The following is a 13375-nucleotide window of genomic DNA, read 5'->3' on the forward strand; positions in this document are numbered from 1 at the left end:
GTTACTGGGTTACAGGGATAGGATGGAGACGTGGGCTTGAGTGGAGTGCTCTTTGTAAGGGCCGGTGCAGACTCGATGGGCCGAATGACCTCCTTCTGCACTGTACATTCTATGAAACCCCGTGGCTGGGATTTTCCAGTCTCTCTGTAGCAGGACCCATCATGGGGGGGTACGGCAGCCAATCAAAGGTCCATTGACTGAGCGGTACCGGAAGATCCCGGCGATGGGCGGGGTCAGAAAATCCCAGCTGTATTTCCTGCGAATACTAGATGGTGGTGCAAGAGGGCCACCGTTATCGGTCAGCGCATGCACAGAACCCAATCACGCCCTTTTCAGGAGACACAATCCACCCTTGTAAACGAGAACAGCTTTCTTCGGCATTCTTCAAGCTTTTATTAAGGAATCCTATTTCATCGCCCACGTAGCCCCAAATGATTTATACCAGGTGAGAAAAAGCATAACTAGGTCGACCGTCCCTCTGAGCTATTGAAATGGTTCATCTGCAATTGCAAGCAATTCCAAGCTTCCAGGGGCCCTGCAGTGTTGGGGTGTGTGTGGGGGGGGGGGGCATTTCCCTATCTCTGTCTCTGCCTTTCCTGCTTTCTCTCTCTCTCTCCACAGCCACTTCATCTTTTAATAAACTTCTAAAAAGACACCAATGTAACGTGTTATTTTACCTAATCGCGACCACTGGTCACCGGTCCCCATGCAGGCCGGCTTTTATCAGGCGATGTTTTACCAGCCCCAGCTGATGAGCCTCCACCCACTAGGGGGAGCTCGTAATCCTTGAGTCCCACGGGGAGATCAATTGGGGCGTCCACCTTGGTCTTATGAGGGGATTGGAGGGGGTGAGGATGGACAGACAGAGTGGGTCCCAGTGACCACCTGCTCTTTTCCAGCCTCGTCTGTGCGTTTTGGGGTGAGCTGTGGACGGAGGGGATTGTTAAAAGTGTTAACTCAATGCTGTCAAGGCTGTGATACCAGCGATGACCGCGCAAGTGCCCTGCTGCACGTTGTCGCCCAATAAAGATGGCGGCCGGGCGCACAATCGCGCGAGGGCAGCATTGTCAACAAACACAGTTTTTATTAAATCATTGCCTCCTCTGTCCTTCTCAAACATCCATTCCAATTTTGATCACTGTTTACGTGACGACAACAGCAAGTTGCATTTTGGTAGTGCCTTTAATGGAGTCAAACATTTTATAGAACAGTACAGCACAGAACAGGCCCTTCGGCCCTCAATGTTGTGCCGAGCAACGATCACCCTTCTCAAACCCACGTATCCACCCTATACCCGTAACCCAACAACCCCCCCTTTAACCTTACTTTTTAGCACACTACAGGCAATTTAGCATGGCCAATCCACCTAACCCGCACATCTTTGGACTGTGGGAGGAAACCGGAGCACCCGGAGGAAACCCACGCACACAGGGGGAGGACGTGCAGACTCCGCACAGACAGTGACCCAGCCGGGAACTGAACCTGGGACCCTGGAGCTGTGAAGCATTTATGCTAACCACCATGCTACCGTGCTGCCCTTAAGGAATTTATTACATCTCAAGGTGCTTCACACAGAATGTGCCACTGAGTCGCGTCAGGACATATTAGGACAGGTGACCAATGTCTTGGGTCAAAGAGGTAGGTTGTAAGCAGCATCTTCAAGGAGGAGGGAGAGGTAGAAGAGGAGGTATAGGGGAGGAATTCTAGAGTTTCGGGCCCAGGCAGATGAAGGTAGAACAATTAAAATCAGGGATGCTCAAGGGTGGAAGAGAGCAGAGATCTCAGACGGTTCGAGGACTGGAGAAGGAGAAGGAGGTAGGGAGATGAAAGGTCACGGAGGGACTTGAACACAAGGGTGATAAGTTTAAAACCGAGGCGTTGCTGGAATGGGAGTCAACGTGGGTCAGTGAGCACAAGCGTGGTGGGTGAGAGGAACTTGGTGCTAGTTTTAGCCTGGACTCAAATCTGTGGAGGATGCGGGTCAGAATGTATTAGAATAGCCAAGACTAGAGGTAACAGAGGCAAGGATGTGGGTTTCAGCCTCGGGTAAGCTGAAGCAGGGATGGAATCGGGCAATGGTACGAGGATGGCAGTAGATGGTCTGGATGAAATGTGGTCAGAAGCTCATAGAACATAGAACATGCAGCGCAGAAGGAGACCATTCGGCCCATCGAGTCTGCACCGACCCACTTAAGCCCTCACTTCCACCCTATCCCTGTAACCCAATAACCCCTCATAACTTTTTCGGTCACTCAGGGAAATTTATCATGGCCAATCCACCTAACCTGCACGTCTTTGGACTGTGGGAGGAAACCAGAGCACCCGGAGGAAACCCACACAGACATGGGGAGAACGTGCAGACTCCGCACAGACAGTGGCTCAGCGGGGAATCGAATCTGGGACCCTGGCGCTGTGAAGCTACAGTGCTAGCCACTTGTGCTACCGTGCTGCCCCCATGTCGATGTGAAATACGCCACCAAGATTGGAATCATTGCAGGTGAACCTCAGACAGTTGCCAGAGAGACTTCATAGAATCATAGAATTTACAATGCAGAAAGAGGCCACTCGGCCCCTCCGGTCTGTCCCGGCCCCCGGAAAGAGCACCCCACCCTTTGAATCTACTGAATTACCTTTGAACATTATCAAACATCCAGGATATTTTGATAGAAAATTCTACCTTTTCGCAATGATTGTGACATCAACTGTTTTAATGGCAATTGCGATATTTATTATAAGGATTCCCTCTCTCACAGCAGGGAAAATAGTCATAGAAATGAGAAAAGGTCAATGTACCCAAACGTACACCCGATCTATTTGCTGTTGCACCACCCTCCCCAATTGCCAGCGATACTAATTCCTGAGGAAAGACAATGAAACTGTGGCCAGTATCAGAAGTAATTCTGGGATGTTACTTCCCAGCTCCCTAAGTCAGCAGAATGAAACTCATCACTAGAAATACTGAAACTAATCCTCAGATTGCACAACGTTACGGGCAAAGTTATTCAACTGTGGAGGAGACCATAAGCAAACCTGTTCCTTGCACGCGGCGCTCACAGTGAGAAAGACGAGATGCTGGTCAGGATTGGGAGCCCTGGCTGATTTGCCCCCTGCCCTCTCTGTCCCGCCCTGACCCCGAAAGAGCTGGAGTTAACTACACCATCCCAACTGCTGTTTCCATTGTTTGACAACAGCTCCGACCATTTCGCGACCAGCGAACCTGCCAAGAGAGGGGATGGGGTGGCAGTAATAGAATGAACTGCACATAAGCGTGGTAGTCACCACTTTGTATTATATACTGCATATGAGGGTATTACGGTAAGGCCCCTGTACTACAGCTACCGGGGTAGATCCCTGCCTGCTGGCTCCGCCCAGTATGCGGAGTATAAATGTGTGGGCTCACCGAGCTGCAGCCATTTCGGCAACAGCTGCGGGAGGCTCCACATTTCTGCGTAATAAAGCCTCGATTACTCTCTACTCTCGTCTCATCGTAATTGATAGTACATCAATAAGCAGGCCATTCGGCCCAACTGATCTATGCTGATATTCGTGCTGAATGCGAGGCTCCTCCCACCTTGCTTCATGGGACGATAGAATGCTGCAATATAGAAGCAGACCATTCAGCCCATCAGTTCAATGCTGGCACTTTGAATAAGCTCCTTCATTCTTTTCCCACTGCACTACAATTTTTCAAGTATTTATCCAAATCCCTTTTGAAAATTTAAATCTGCTTCCAATGGAGTGCATTCAAGATCATACCAACTCACTGCGCATTCAAAAAAAATATCCACTCCTCTCAGGTTCATTGATCACTGGCCTTACAACTGTGTAATCTGGATCCTAACCCTCTCCCCAGAGGAAATAGTTTCTTCTCATCTCCTCTATCAAAACCCCTCGAATGTTTAAACGCCCCTGTTAAATTTCCCCCGCACCTCCTCTGTTCAAGTTCAAAGGACAACAATCGCAGTGTCTCCAGTCTCCCGACTGTGGTGATATGCATCACTGTAAATACACAAGGGGTTAATGTAGATACACTAGGACTGAGTAAACACTAGAGGGAGCACCAGAGATATCATGGAACACAGACATTCAACCAATAGGTCAGTAAGATAGGACACGACCAATGGGCAGTCAAGACACCCAGAGGTGACACTACCACAAGGGGGCAACCCATATAAAAGGACAGGGCACACATGCTCTTTCTCTTTCCATAGGCGACACTCAGAGAGACAGGGGCAGATCAGGAAGCATCACACCCACCACATGGCTTAGAGCAGACTGGTTAGTTAGATCAAGTTACTATAGTTAGATTAGCAGGAGAGTCGAACTCAAGTAGGAGAATTGTTAACTGTTCAATAAATGTGTTAAACCTATCTCCGAGTCTGAACCTTCCTTTGTCAGAGTATACATCAAGGAAGCAGCTTATGCTGCATGAAGAAGCTTCACACAACACTGACATAACCAAAATTCCTCACCTCTGGTATCATTCCAGTGTTATAGTATGTTCAAAACACAGAAACAGACCAGACTGCACAGCTGGCCCATGTCAGCTTGTGCCCCATGTGGGCCTCCACCTCCTCTTCCTGCATCTCATGCCCTCGACATACCCTTCAATCCCTTCCTTCCTTGGGTGCCTGTCTAGGTTCCCCCTGATGGCATCTACGAAGGCTCGTAGTCTGGAGCCCGTTCCGCTGCTCCTCCACCCCACCCCCCAAACCCACTCCCCCACCCTTCCAACTCCATTTCGAAAGCACGAGACTCGCTTTTGGCTGCTTCACTGCAAATGTTGACTGGAGGAATCGACGGGGATTTACTCCACCTGGAGCCAGAGTGTGTGTGTGGTGTGTGTGAGCAGGGTGGATTGAGGCAAGCGTGCAAAGCAGCGTGGCGGTGATACTCACTCATACACTGATAACCGGTTTTACCACTCAGCGGCTTGCTACACAGGGAACAGCTGGTAGAGCTGGAAAACGTCCCTGGCACCAACTGGTGGCCATTGTTACACTTTCGCTTTTCTTTCGGACTTTCCTTCTCTTTCTCTTTGGTCTTACCCTGGGGAAGGGAAGGAGATAACGGGGGGAAAAAATGGTTCACTTCAAAGAATCAAAGAAACAGGAGGCAGCCATTCAGCCCCACTCGAGCCTATCCCACTTTTCAATGCCTGATCTGTACCTTCACCGCATTTACCCCCCTTGCTTCCGGAACACTTAATCCCCACATTCTAATAATCTGATTTTTGACATTTCCCGATTAACCCCACAGTTTTTTTTAGAGGGAGAGAGTTTCAGATTTCCGCTGCGCTTTGTGTGACAAAGTGCTTCCTGACGTTGCCCCTGTACAGGCTGCTAGTCACCAATGACTAGCCGTATCGTGAGGACCTTTTTGAGGGCGCATAGTAGCACAGTGGTTAGCACAGCTGCTTCACAGCGCCAGGGTCCCAGGTTCGATTCCTGGCTTGGGTCACTGTCTGTGTGGAATCTGCGTGTCCTCCCCGTGTCTGAGTGGGTTTCCTCCGGGTGCTCCGGTTTCCTCCCACAAGTCCCGAAAGACGTGCTGTTGGGTGAATTGGACATTCTGAATTTTCCCTCCGTGTACCCGAACAGGCGGCGGAATGTGGCGACTAGGGGATTTTCACTGTAACTTCATTGCAGTGTTAAGGTAAGCCTACTTGTGATTTTAATAAAGATTATTATGATTATTACTATTATTGGCAGAGCAGCACGGTGGCGCAGTGGGTGGTTAGCACTGCTGCCTCACGGCGCCGAAGTCTCAGGTTCGATCCCAGCTCTGGGTCACTATCCATGTGGAGTTTGCACATTCTCCCCGTGTTTATGTGGGTCTCATGCCCACAACCCAAAGATATGCAGGGTAGGTGGATTGGCCACACTAAATTGCCCCTCTATTGGAAAAAATTAATTGGGTACTCTAAATTTATTTAAAAAAAATAAAATTTTTAAAATTATTATTTTTGGCAGATCGGCATCTCACATGGACTCAGTCCACAACTTGGGTACAATTCCTCTTGGCAGGTACAGAGCTCGGGTGTACTCCCCTGGGTAGTACCCATCTGACTTTTACCTGGTTACGTGTTTAAGTGGGCTGGGCTCTGAGGATGCACCTATTTTTTATTTAGAATCATAGAATTCACAGTGCAGAAGGAGGCCATTCGGCCCATCGAGTCTGCACCGGTCCTTGGAAAGAGCACCCCACCCAAGCCCACACCTCCACGCGATCCTCGTAACCCTACCCAACTTTTTTGGTCACTAAGGGCAATTTAGCATGGCCAATCCACCTAACCTGCCCACCTTTGGACTGTGGGAGGAAACCGGAGCACCCGGAGGAAACCCATGCAGACACGGGGAGAACTCCGCACAGACAGTGACCCAAGCCAGGAATCGAACCTGGGACCCTGGCACTGTGAAGCAACAGTGCTAACCACTGTGCTACCATGCCCCCCCCCATTCCTGCCAATATAATGAGGAGCCATCCAACCCCCCATTTTCTGTCCAAGACGGACAAATCTCTACTCTCGCACCCGTCATTCAGCCACCTCCCTCCTGTCACATTTGACAAGAAAATAAACAGCCCTCCTTACCTTATCCTTAAAGGAGCCGGTCACTCTGTTCTTGAGGGAACTTAATGTCCTCTTCACTTTCGTCCCTTTCTCAGGTCTGTCACATTTCTCATCACCCTCCTTTCTTTAAACAGAAGGAAAAGAAAGTTGCCAATTTTCACAATCAGTCTTAACAGGCAATTTGTTACGTCGTGTTGGAATGAGAGACATTCTTCAAGAAAGACTGCAAAACCATTGTCCCAAATGTAAGTAAATTTTCCTTAAAATTACTGGTTGTAGCTGACTTAATTTTCCTCCCCTAGTTACTGCTCTGGGAGATGCCCATTAAATCACTGAGCATCGGAGTTAAGCTTAAGCCCCAAGTTCCAATTTCTCTCCTGAGATGCCAAACTGAGACCCTCTCAGGTTAATGAACTGTTTTGAATAGTTCTCCCCTGCGCCCTGGCCAAGATCTATCTTGCAAACCACCTCACCAACAGGGGTTACCTGGGGTCATTATCACATTGCTGTTTATGTGGCCGCTTGCCATGAACAAATTGCCTCCCCCATTTCCTACGTTGCAACAGTTGACTGCTCGTCAAAGGTGCTTCCTCTTTTCTGAAGAGTTTTGGGACATCGCAAGGTCATGAGGGGAGCCTGTATAAATGCAATCTGCTATTCCTTCCTTTTATAAATAAGCTCTCAAGAGGATATTTTAACTTTTGGTGATAATGTAGAATGGACGATAGTGGGTTGTCCGCTCGTTCATCACCTACTCCTCGAGTTTACTTTCCAACGGATCGCGGGTAGGAATTTTGGCCAATTTGTTCCTCGGCTCTCCTGGGTCCAGGAATGTATTCGCTTGAATGGATGGAAGATCAGGCAGGTTCCCCGGATGCCCTGGCAATCTGCCAGCCACTTACACAGCAATGGGGAACACCTGCCTGGGGGGAATGGGAAGACGCACAAGGGCAAAGGAATAGAAGGATCCGCTGATTAGGGCGAGACGAAGAAGGGTTGGGAGGAGGCTCTTGTGGAGCTTGAAAACTGTCACGGACCAGCCCAGGGCAGCACAGTAGCACAAGTGGCTAGCACTGTAGCTTCACAGCGCCAGGGTCCCAGGTTCGATTCCCCGCTGGGTCACTGTCTGTGCGGAGTCTGCACGTTCTCCCCGTGTCTGCGTGGATTTCCTCCGGGTGCTCCAGTTTCCTCCCACAAGTCCAAAGACGTGCAGGTTAGGTGGATTGGCCATGTTAAACTGCCCTTTTGTCCAAAAAAGGTTGGGAGCGGTTAGTGGGTTACGGGGACAGGGTGGAAGTGAGGGCTTACGTGCAAGCTCGATGTGCCGAATGGCCTCCTTCTGCATTGTATGTTCTATGTTTGTAAACCCTGGCTGCGATCATATGGCTCGTCCCGCCCTCACTGGGCGGAGCCAGATTTGCATATTAAAGCTGGTCGGCCTCAGGGCAGGGTGGTACCCTGGCACTCCTGGTGCCACCTAGGAACTGCCAGCCTGGCAGTGCCAAGGTGCCCGGTGGATAGGTTGCCCATGCTGGGCATCGGGCCAAGGGGTGCCCTGCCCTTATGAGGTGGGGTGTGGGGGGCTGGAGGACACAGTGGGGTTTCGGGAGATCAAGGCGGCATTTTAAAATAGCGCACTGATCTCTTCCTGTACTGACGGGCACAGCTCAGCTGGTCAGTGTAGGAAATGAAGCTAAGTGCGACCTTAGCAGGCCCTTCTTCGCCGAAGCCCCAATAAAACAAGTCCTGTTTAATAGCGGGATCGTTCTCTGCGCTGCCAGCGCTGGGAAACACCTCGCTAAACATGCCCAAAACGGGCCTCTTTTTTTCCCACTAAATCGCGCCCACCTATATGACGCTATGTCATTTTCAAAATAGCGTAGAAGATCACGAGAAGCGACAACACGGTTCTGGAAACCTACTCTGCGAGAAATTCCATCCAGGTGAGGTCATGCGGGGAGGCGGAACGAGGCATCTTGCCAGATCCTGACGCTGTTCTGACACTGTGGAGAGAATGACCAATCAGGACAAGGCACACACACACAATAGCCACAGGTGACAGGATTCCTTTCAAAAGTGCCTCCAAAATCACACAGTTCTACTGCAGAAAGATACACAAAAAGCTGGTTCCAGAGCAGGAATTGGAAACTCGCCATAGCTTTGGGTACAGGATCTGAGCAACTGTGCAGGAGTGGGTTCACAGGGAAGAATATATGTGTTATATGTAAGCTCGGTAAATGAATGCATTGAGGTAAAGGTAATGTAATTAGCCACTGTCCACGAGGGACAAAGGGACAGAGAAACCCATTGGAGAAAGAGACATGTGGTTAAATAGCTTGAGGGGCTTCCTTCCACATCGAGCATGGGGCAAGGCAGAGGGGCTTCCTTCCACATCGAGCATGGGGCAAGGCAGAGGGGCTGGCTTCCACATCGAGCATGGGGCAAGGCAGAGGGGCTGGCTTCCATGAGCTACCACAGTCAGGTTAGAATCTGCACTTCGACATACTGTCCTTACTAACCCACTCCAAATACAAAGGACACTATGTACATATGGGGCCAAATCTACACCATCGCTCCATGTTATCTTTTCGTCATTGATTTTCGCGAAAATTGATTTATTGAAGATTTCCTGATACTCGTCTCCTTCTTGAAGACACTAACTCACGCTGGGGGTTTGAATCCTGCTCCTTCACCTTGGGCATCTCACCCAAGTAGCCGTTCTTCAGATGATAGACATTATTACGGAGTATCAGATGAATGGTTTGTGGTAGTATGACTAGAGGTATTACGGTAACTAGCAATGCCGAGACACCATTGGTGGAGAAGGCTCGCTGCTCATTGGCCCAATGGTATGTAACAGTAGTCACCCATTGGCTAGAGTTGTAAGGTAGCTCCACCCTGTAAGGCGGGGTACAAGAGCCCATGTGTTCCCCGCAGCTTCCTTTCTGTACCGGAGCTGCTGGGGAAACATCTTGTCTATTAAAGCCTTCAGTTCGGACCACAACTTCGCTTCTGTGGTCAATTGATAGTGCATCAATTTAATGGACAAGTTTTAAAGGAAGCTGTGGGGAACACACGGGCTCTTATACCCCGCCTTACAGGGCGGAGCTACCTTACAGCTCTAACCAATGGGTGACTAGTGTTACATACCATTGGGCCAATGAGCAGCGAGCCTTCTCCACCAATGGTGTCTTGGCATTGCTAGTTACTGTAATACCTCTAGCCATACTACCACATGGTTCAAGTAAGTGACAGTCATGGCTCATTGGGTAACATTCTCAAACTTTACACGGGGGGGAGGCTGTGAGTTCAAGTCCCAATCCAGAGACACAAAGACAACATCCAGGCTGACACTAGTGTCAAGGGCCAGACAGGATTACAAAGGGAGGTTCTCTCCACCCTCTCAGGTGGACATGAAAGATCCCATTATTCTGAAGGAGGGCATGAGCTGCATTTTCCAGCCCCCCCCCCCACAACAAAGGGATTTCCCGCAATGGAGGCGGCTCACCATCGCCCACCGGCGGGATCTTCCAGTCCTGCCAAAATTGATGCTGGTTTACATTCCTCAACCATGCCGCCATCGGAGAACCTGTGTCGGGGGTCAACATTGCCGGGACTGGGAGAAGGAAAGGGCTGGAGGATTGAGCCCCATGGTTTTCCCTGGTGTCTTGGCCAATATTTATCCCACAATCGACACCGATTATCGAGTATTTATCCCATTGGTATTTGTGGCAGCTTGCTGTGCACAAATTGGTTGCTGGGCTTCCCGACACAATACTGATCTCGATTTGATTCGCTGAAGTTGCGGGAGACGCTATAAAAGGGTGCAAGTCCCTCGAACTAATCCTATGACTGAGGGAAAAGGCAGAACGTTGGCTGAAAAACAGAACAACCAAGGACAAAACAAGAGCACATCAGCGTTGGCAGGGAACGGGATCGCAAAAGCTACATGAGGAGTGGGACGCACGTTGGGACCTGCTCACCTGTTCTCTGCCCCGTTGCATTGTCTGGGGTGGGGAGGGTGGAAAGATTGGAAACAGAATTAGCGATTGACTGAATCATTCTTACGGCAGCTCTGCCTACCCTCCGGGACGTAAGGGTCAAAGACGCTGTCACGCCAAATCTAATAACTGCTTCATTTTTCAATACTTGCCAATGGAATGTTGAAACAGCTGGTCCTAATAGATCAGCCTCTGCCATCCTGGTAGACAATGGATTTGTTGGCTAATCACAGTGATCAAGCTCTTATCGATTAGTCCACAGAGGACCCAGGAATGAGGTGAAGAAAACCTCAATGGGAGAGGGCGAGGGGTGGGGGGGCTGCTTTGGGAAGTCGGACCACGCTCACCTGTTCCTCATTTCACTCATGATGGGCGGCACGGTGGCACAGTGGTTAGCACTGCTGCCTCACAGCGCCAGTGACCCGGGTTCAATTCCAGCCTCGGGTGACTGCGCTGAGTTTGCACTTTCACCCCGTGTCTGCGTGGGTTTCCTCCGGGTGCTCCGGTTTCCTCCCGCCCTTAGTGTCCAAAGGTTAGGTGGGGTAACGGGGTTGCGGGGATGGGGTGGGGCAGTGGGCCTAGATTGGGTGTTCTATCAGAGGGCTGGTGCAGACTTGATGGGTCGAATGGCCTCCTTCTGCATTGCAGGGATTCACTGATTCGATGATCTCCCACGTGAATCTCACGTCGGCAACTCATAGTTTGGGGGTGTCGGCTGTCGGGTTTATTAAGGCTTTTCAATGACTTTTCATCACCACTGAAGCCAACGTGAAAAACATTACATCATAAAAACAGAAAATGCTGGAAACACTCAGCAGGCCCGGCAACATCTGCGGAGCGAGAAACAGAGTGAACGTTTCCAGTCCAATATGACTCTTCTTTGGAAATTTACAGCCTCCTTGCCTGGCCCCGAGTCAGTTCTGAACATCAAAACGTCGCGGTGTTAAAGAGATGAGCAAGAGGCAAATGGGCAGACAGAAAAAGGAAGGTGGGAGGGTGTTATTGTTGAGAGGATGATACATCTGTCAGTGGAAGTTTAACCATTTGAGAAGAAGATCTGTTCTGGCCAGGAAGCGGGGGGGGGGGGGGTCTATCTAACTTTCCTCATGACCCTGTGGGAAGGGGTTCCATTGGGGAGGGTGAATCATTGTAAGAGAGGGGCATATTGGGAGAGGGGAGTGTTGGAACCAACAATTCTACGGACACGTGCTTGTAGGATTAGAATAGCGGTTCCAACAATTTAATATACTCACAACAGAGCCAGCCTATTAGCCATTGAACTTTCGGTGAACTGGCCGGCTGACCATGTGGCACTGATCTTTTATACAGCAGCTTCCGGGGGAGGAGTCCTGGGCAGAGCCAAGGGAGCAGCCCCGTACAACTCGACCATTCCCAGAGCTACTCCCCCTGGAGGACAGGTAGTGCAAATGCACTTACAATACAGACACATGTATACAGGTATACAGATTATAATCCGGTGTGAATCACATTCACCACAGGGAGTATGCGTGTGATGGTGTTCAGAGGTGGAAGGACAGGGGTGCCTGGACCTTACCGATGTGACAATGCCACATAAGAACATAAGAACATAAGAACATAAGAACTAGGAGCAGGAGTAGGCCTTCTGGCCCCTCGAGCCTGCTCCGCCATTCAATTAGATCATGGCTGATCTTTTGTGGACTCAGCTCCACTTTCCGGCCCGAACACCATAACCCTTAATCCCTTTATTCTTCAAAAAACTATCTATCTTTACCTTAAAAACATGTAATGAAGGAGCCTCAACTGCTTCACTGGGCAAGGAATTCCATAGATTCACAACCCTTTGGGTGAAGAAGTTCCTCCTAAACTCAGTCCTAAATCTACTTCCCCTTATTTTGAGGCTATGTCCCCTAGTTCTGCTGTCACCCGCCAGTGGAAACAACCTGCCCGCATCTATCCTATCTATTCCCTTCATAATTTTAAATGTTTCTATAAGATCCCCCCTCATCCTTCTAAATTCCAACGAGTACAGTCCCAGTCTACTCAACCTCTCCTCATAATCCAATCCCTTCAGCTCTGGGATTAACCTAGTGAATCTCCTCTGCACACCCTCCAGCGCCAGTACGTCCTTTCTCAAGTAAGGAGACCAAAACTGAACACAATACTCCAGGTGTGGCCGCACTAACACCTTATACAATTGCAACATAACCTCCCTAGTCTTAAACTCCATCCCTCTAGCAATGAAGGACAAAATTCCATTTGCCTTCTTAATCACCTGTTGCACTTGTAAACCAAATGTCTTGTGTTTCCCTAGTTTGGGAATCCAACGCTTGAGGGTGTTGCTTATCCCAGACAGTATTGGGGAGGCGGGAACCTGTGCTCCTAGAAAGACAAGGGGTGCTCCAGCAGCAGATATTGGGTTCACATTTTGCTCTGAACCATGCTGCACAGAAGGAGGCCATTCGGCCCATCATGCCAATGCCACCTCTTTGGAAAGACCATCGAATTTGTCACACCTGCTCTCGCTTTTTCCCTGTAGCCAGCAAAGGTTTCCTTTTCAAGTCAAGATCCAATTTCCCTCTGGATTAAACTTTCTGAATATATTCTCAAGACGGCTGAAACCCCTTCGGGGGTCGGGTGTTAAAATAACAAATGAAACATGACTAACCCGTGAAACGCCTTCAATTCCAGCAGAACTTGCTGAACCAGCCTGAAAGACAAGAGGAAAACAACGTCAATTCAGATCTCCGTTCAGTTGACGTTACTACGTCTCTCGTGTGAACTGATGAACAGTTGGATGTCAAATTTGAAGTTCTTCAGCGAG

At 49.6% G+C, this 13375-nt stretch overlaps 1 protein-coding gene across 6 annotated transcripts in view; it reads right to left on the reverse strand.

The window, feature by feature from the left end:
- LOC119953186 (rho guanine nucleotide exchange factor 18-like) overlaps positions 1 to 13375 on the reverse strand; it is a 257696-nt gene that overhangs the window by 101479 nt on the left and 142842 nt on the right. For 5 of the 6 annotated variants that reach the window (XM_038777166.1, XM_038777168.1, XM_038777167.1 and 2 more), the window contains exons 7-11: positions 13220 to 13261; positions 10555 to 10578; positions 8494 to 8574; positions 6593 to 6695; positions 4899 to 5049 (exon numbers count right to left, since the gene is read on the reverse strand). In XM_038777166.1, the coding sequence (XP_038633094.1) occupies positions 4899 to 5049; positions 6593 to 6695; positions 8494 to 8574; positions 10555 to 10578; positions 13220 to 13261 (401 nt within the window). The remainder of the gene's footprint in view (positions 1 to 4898; positions 5050 to 6592; positions 6696 to 8493; positions 8575 to 10554; positions 10579 to 13219; positions 13262 to 13375) is intronic. The other variant, XM_038777165.1, reaches the window with a different exon arrangement.

The sequence above is a fragment of the Scyliorhinus canicula genome, chromosome 18 (genome assembly GCF_902713615.1).
Source record: "Scyliorhinus canicula chromosome 18, sScyCan1.1, whole genome shotgun sequence".
Lineage (NCBI taxonomy): Eukaryota > Metazoa > Chordata > Chondrichthyes > Carcharhiniformes > Scyliorhinidae > Scyliorhinus > Scyliorhinus canicula.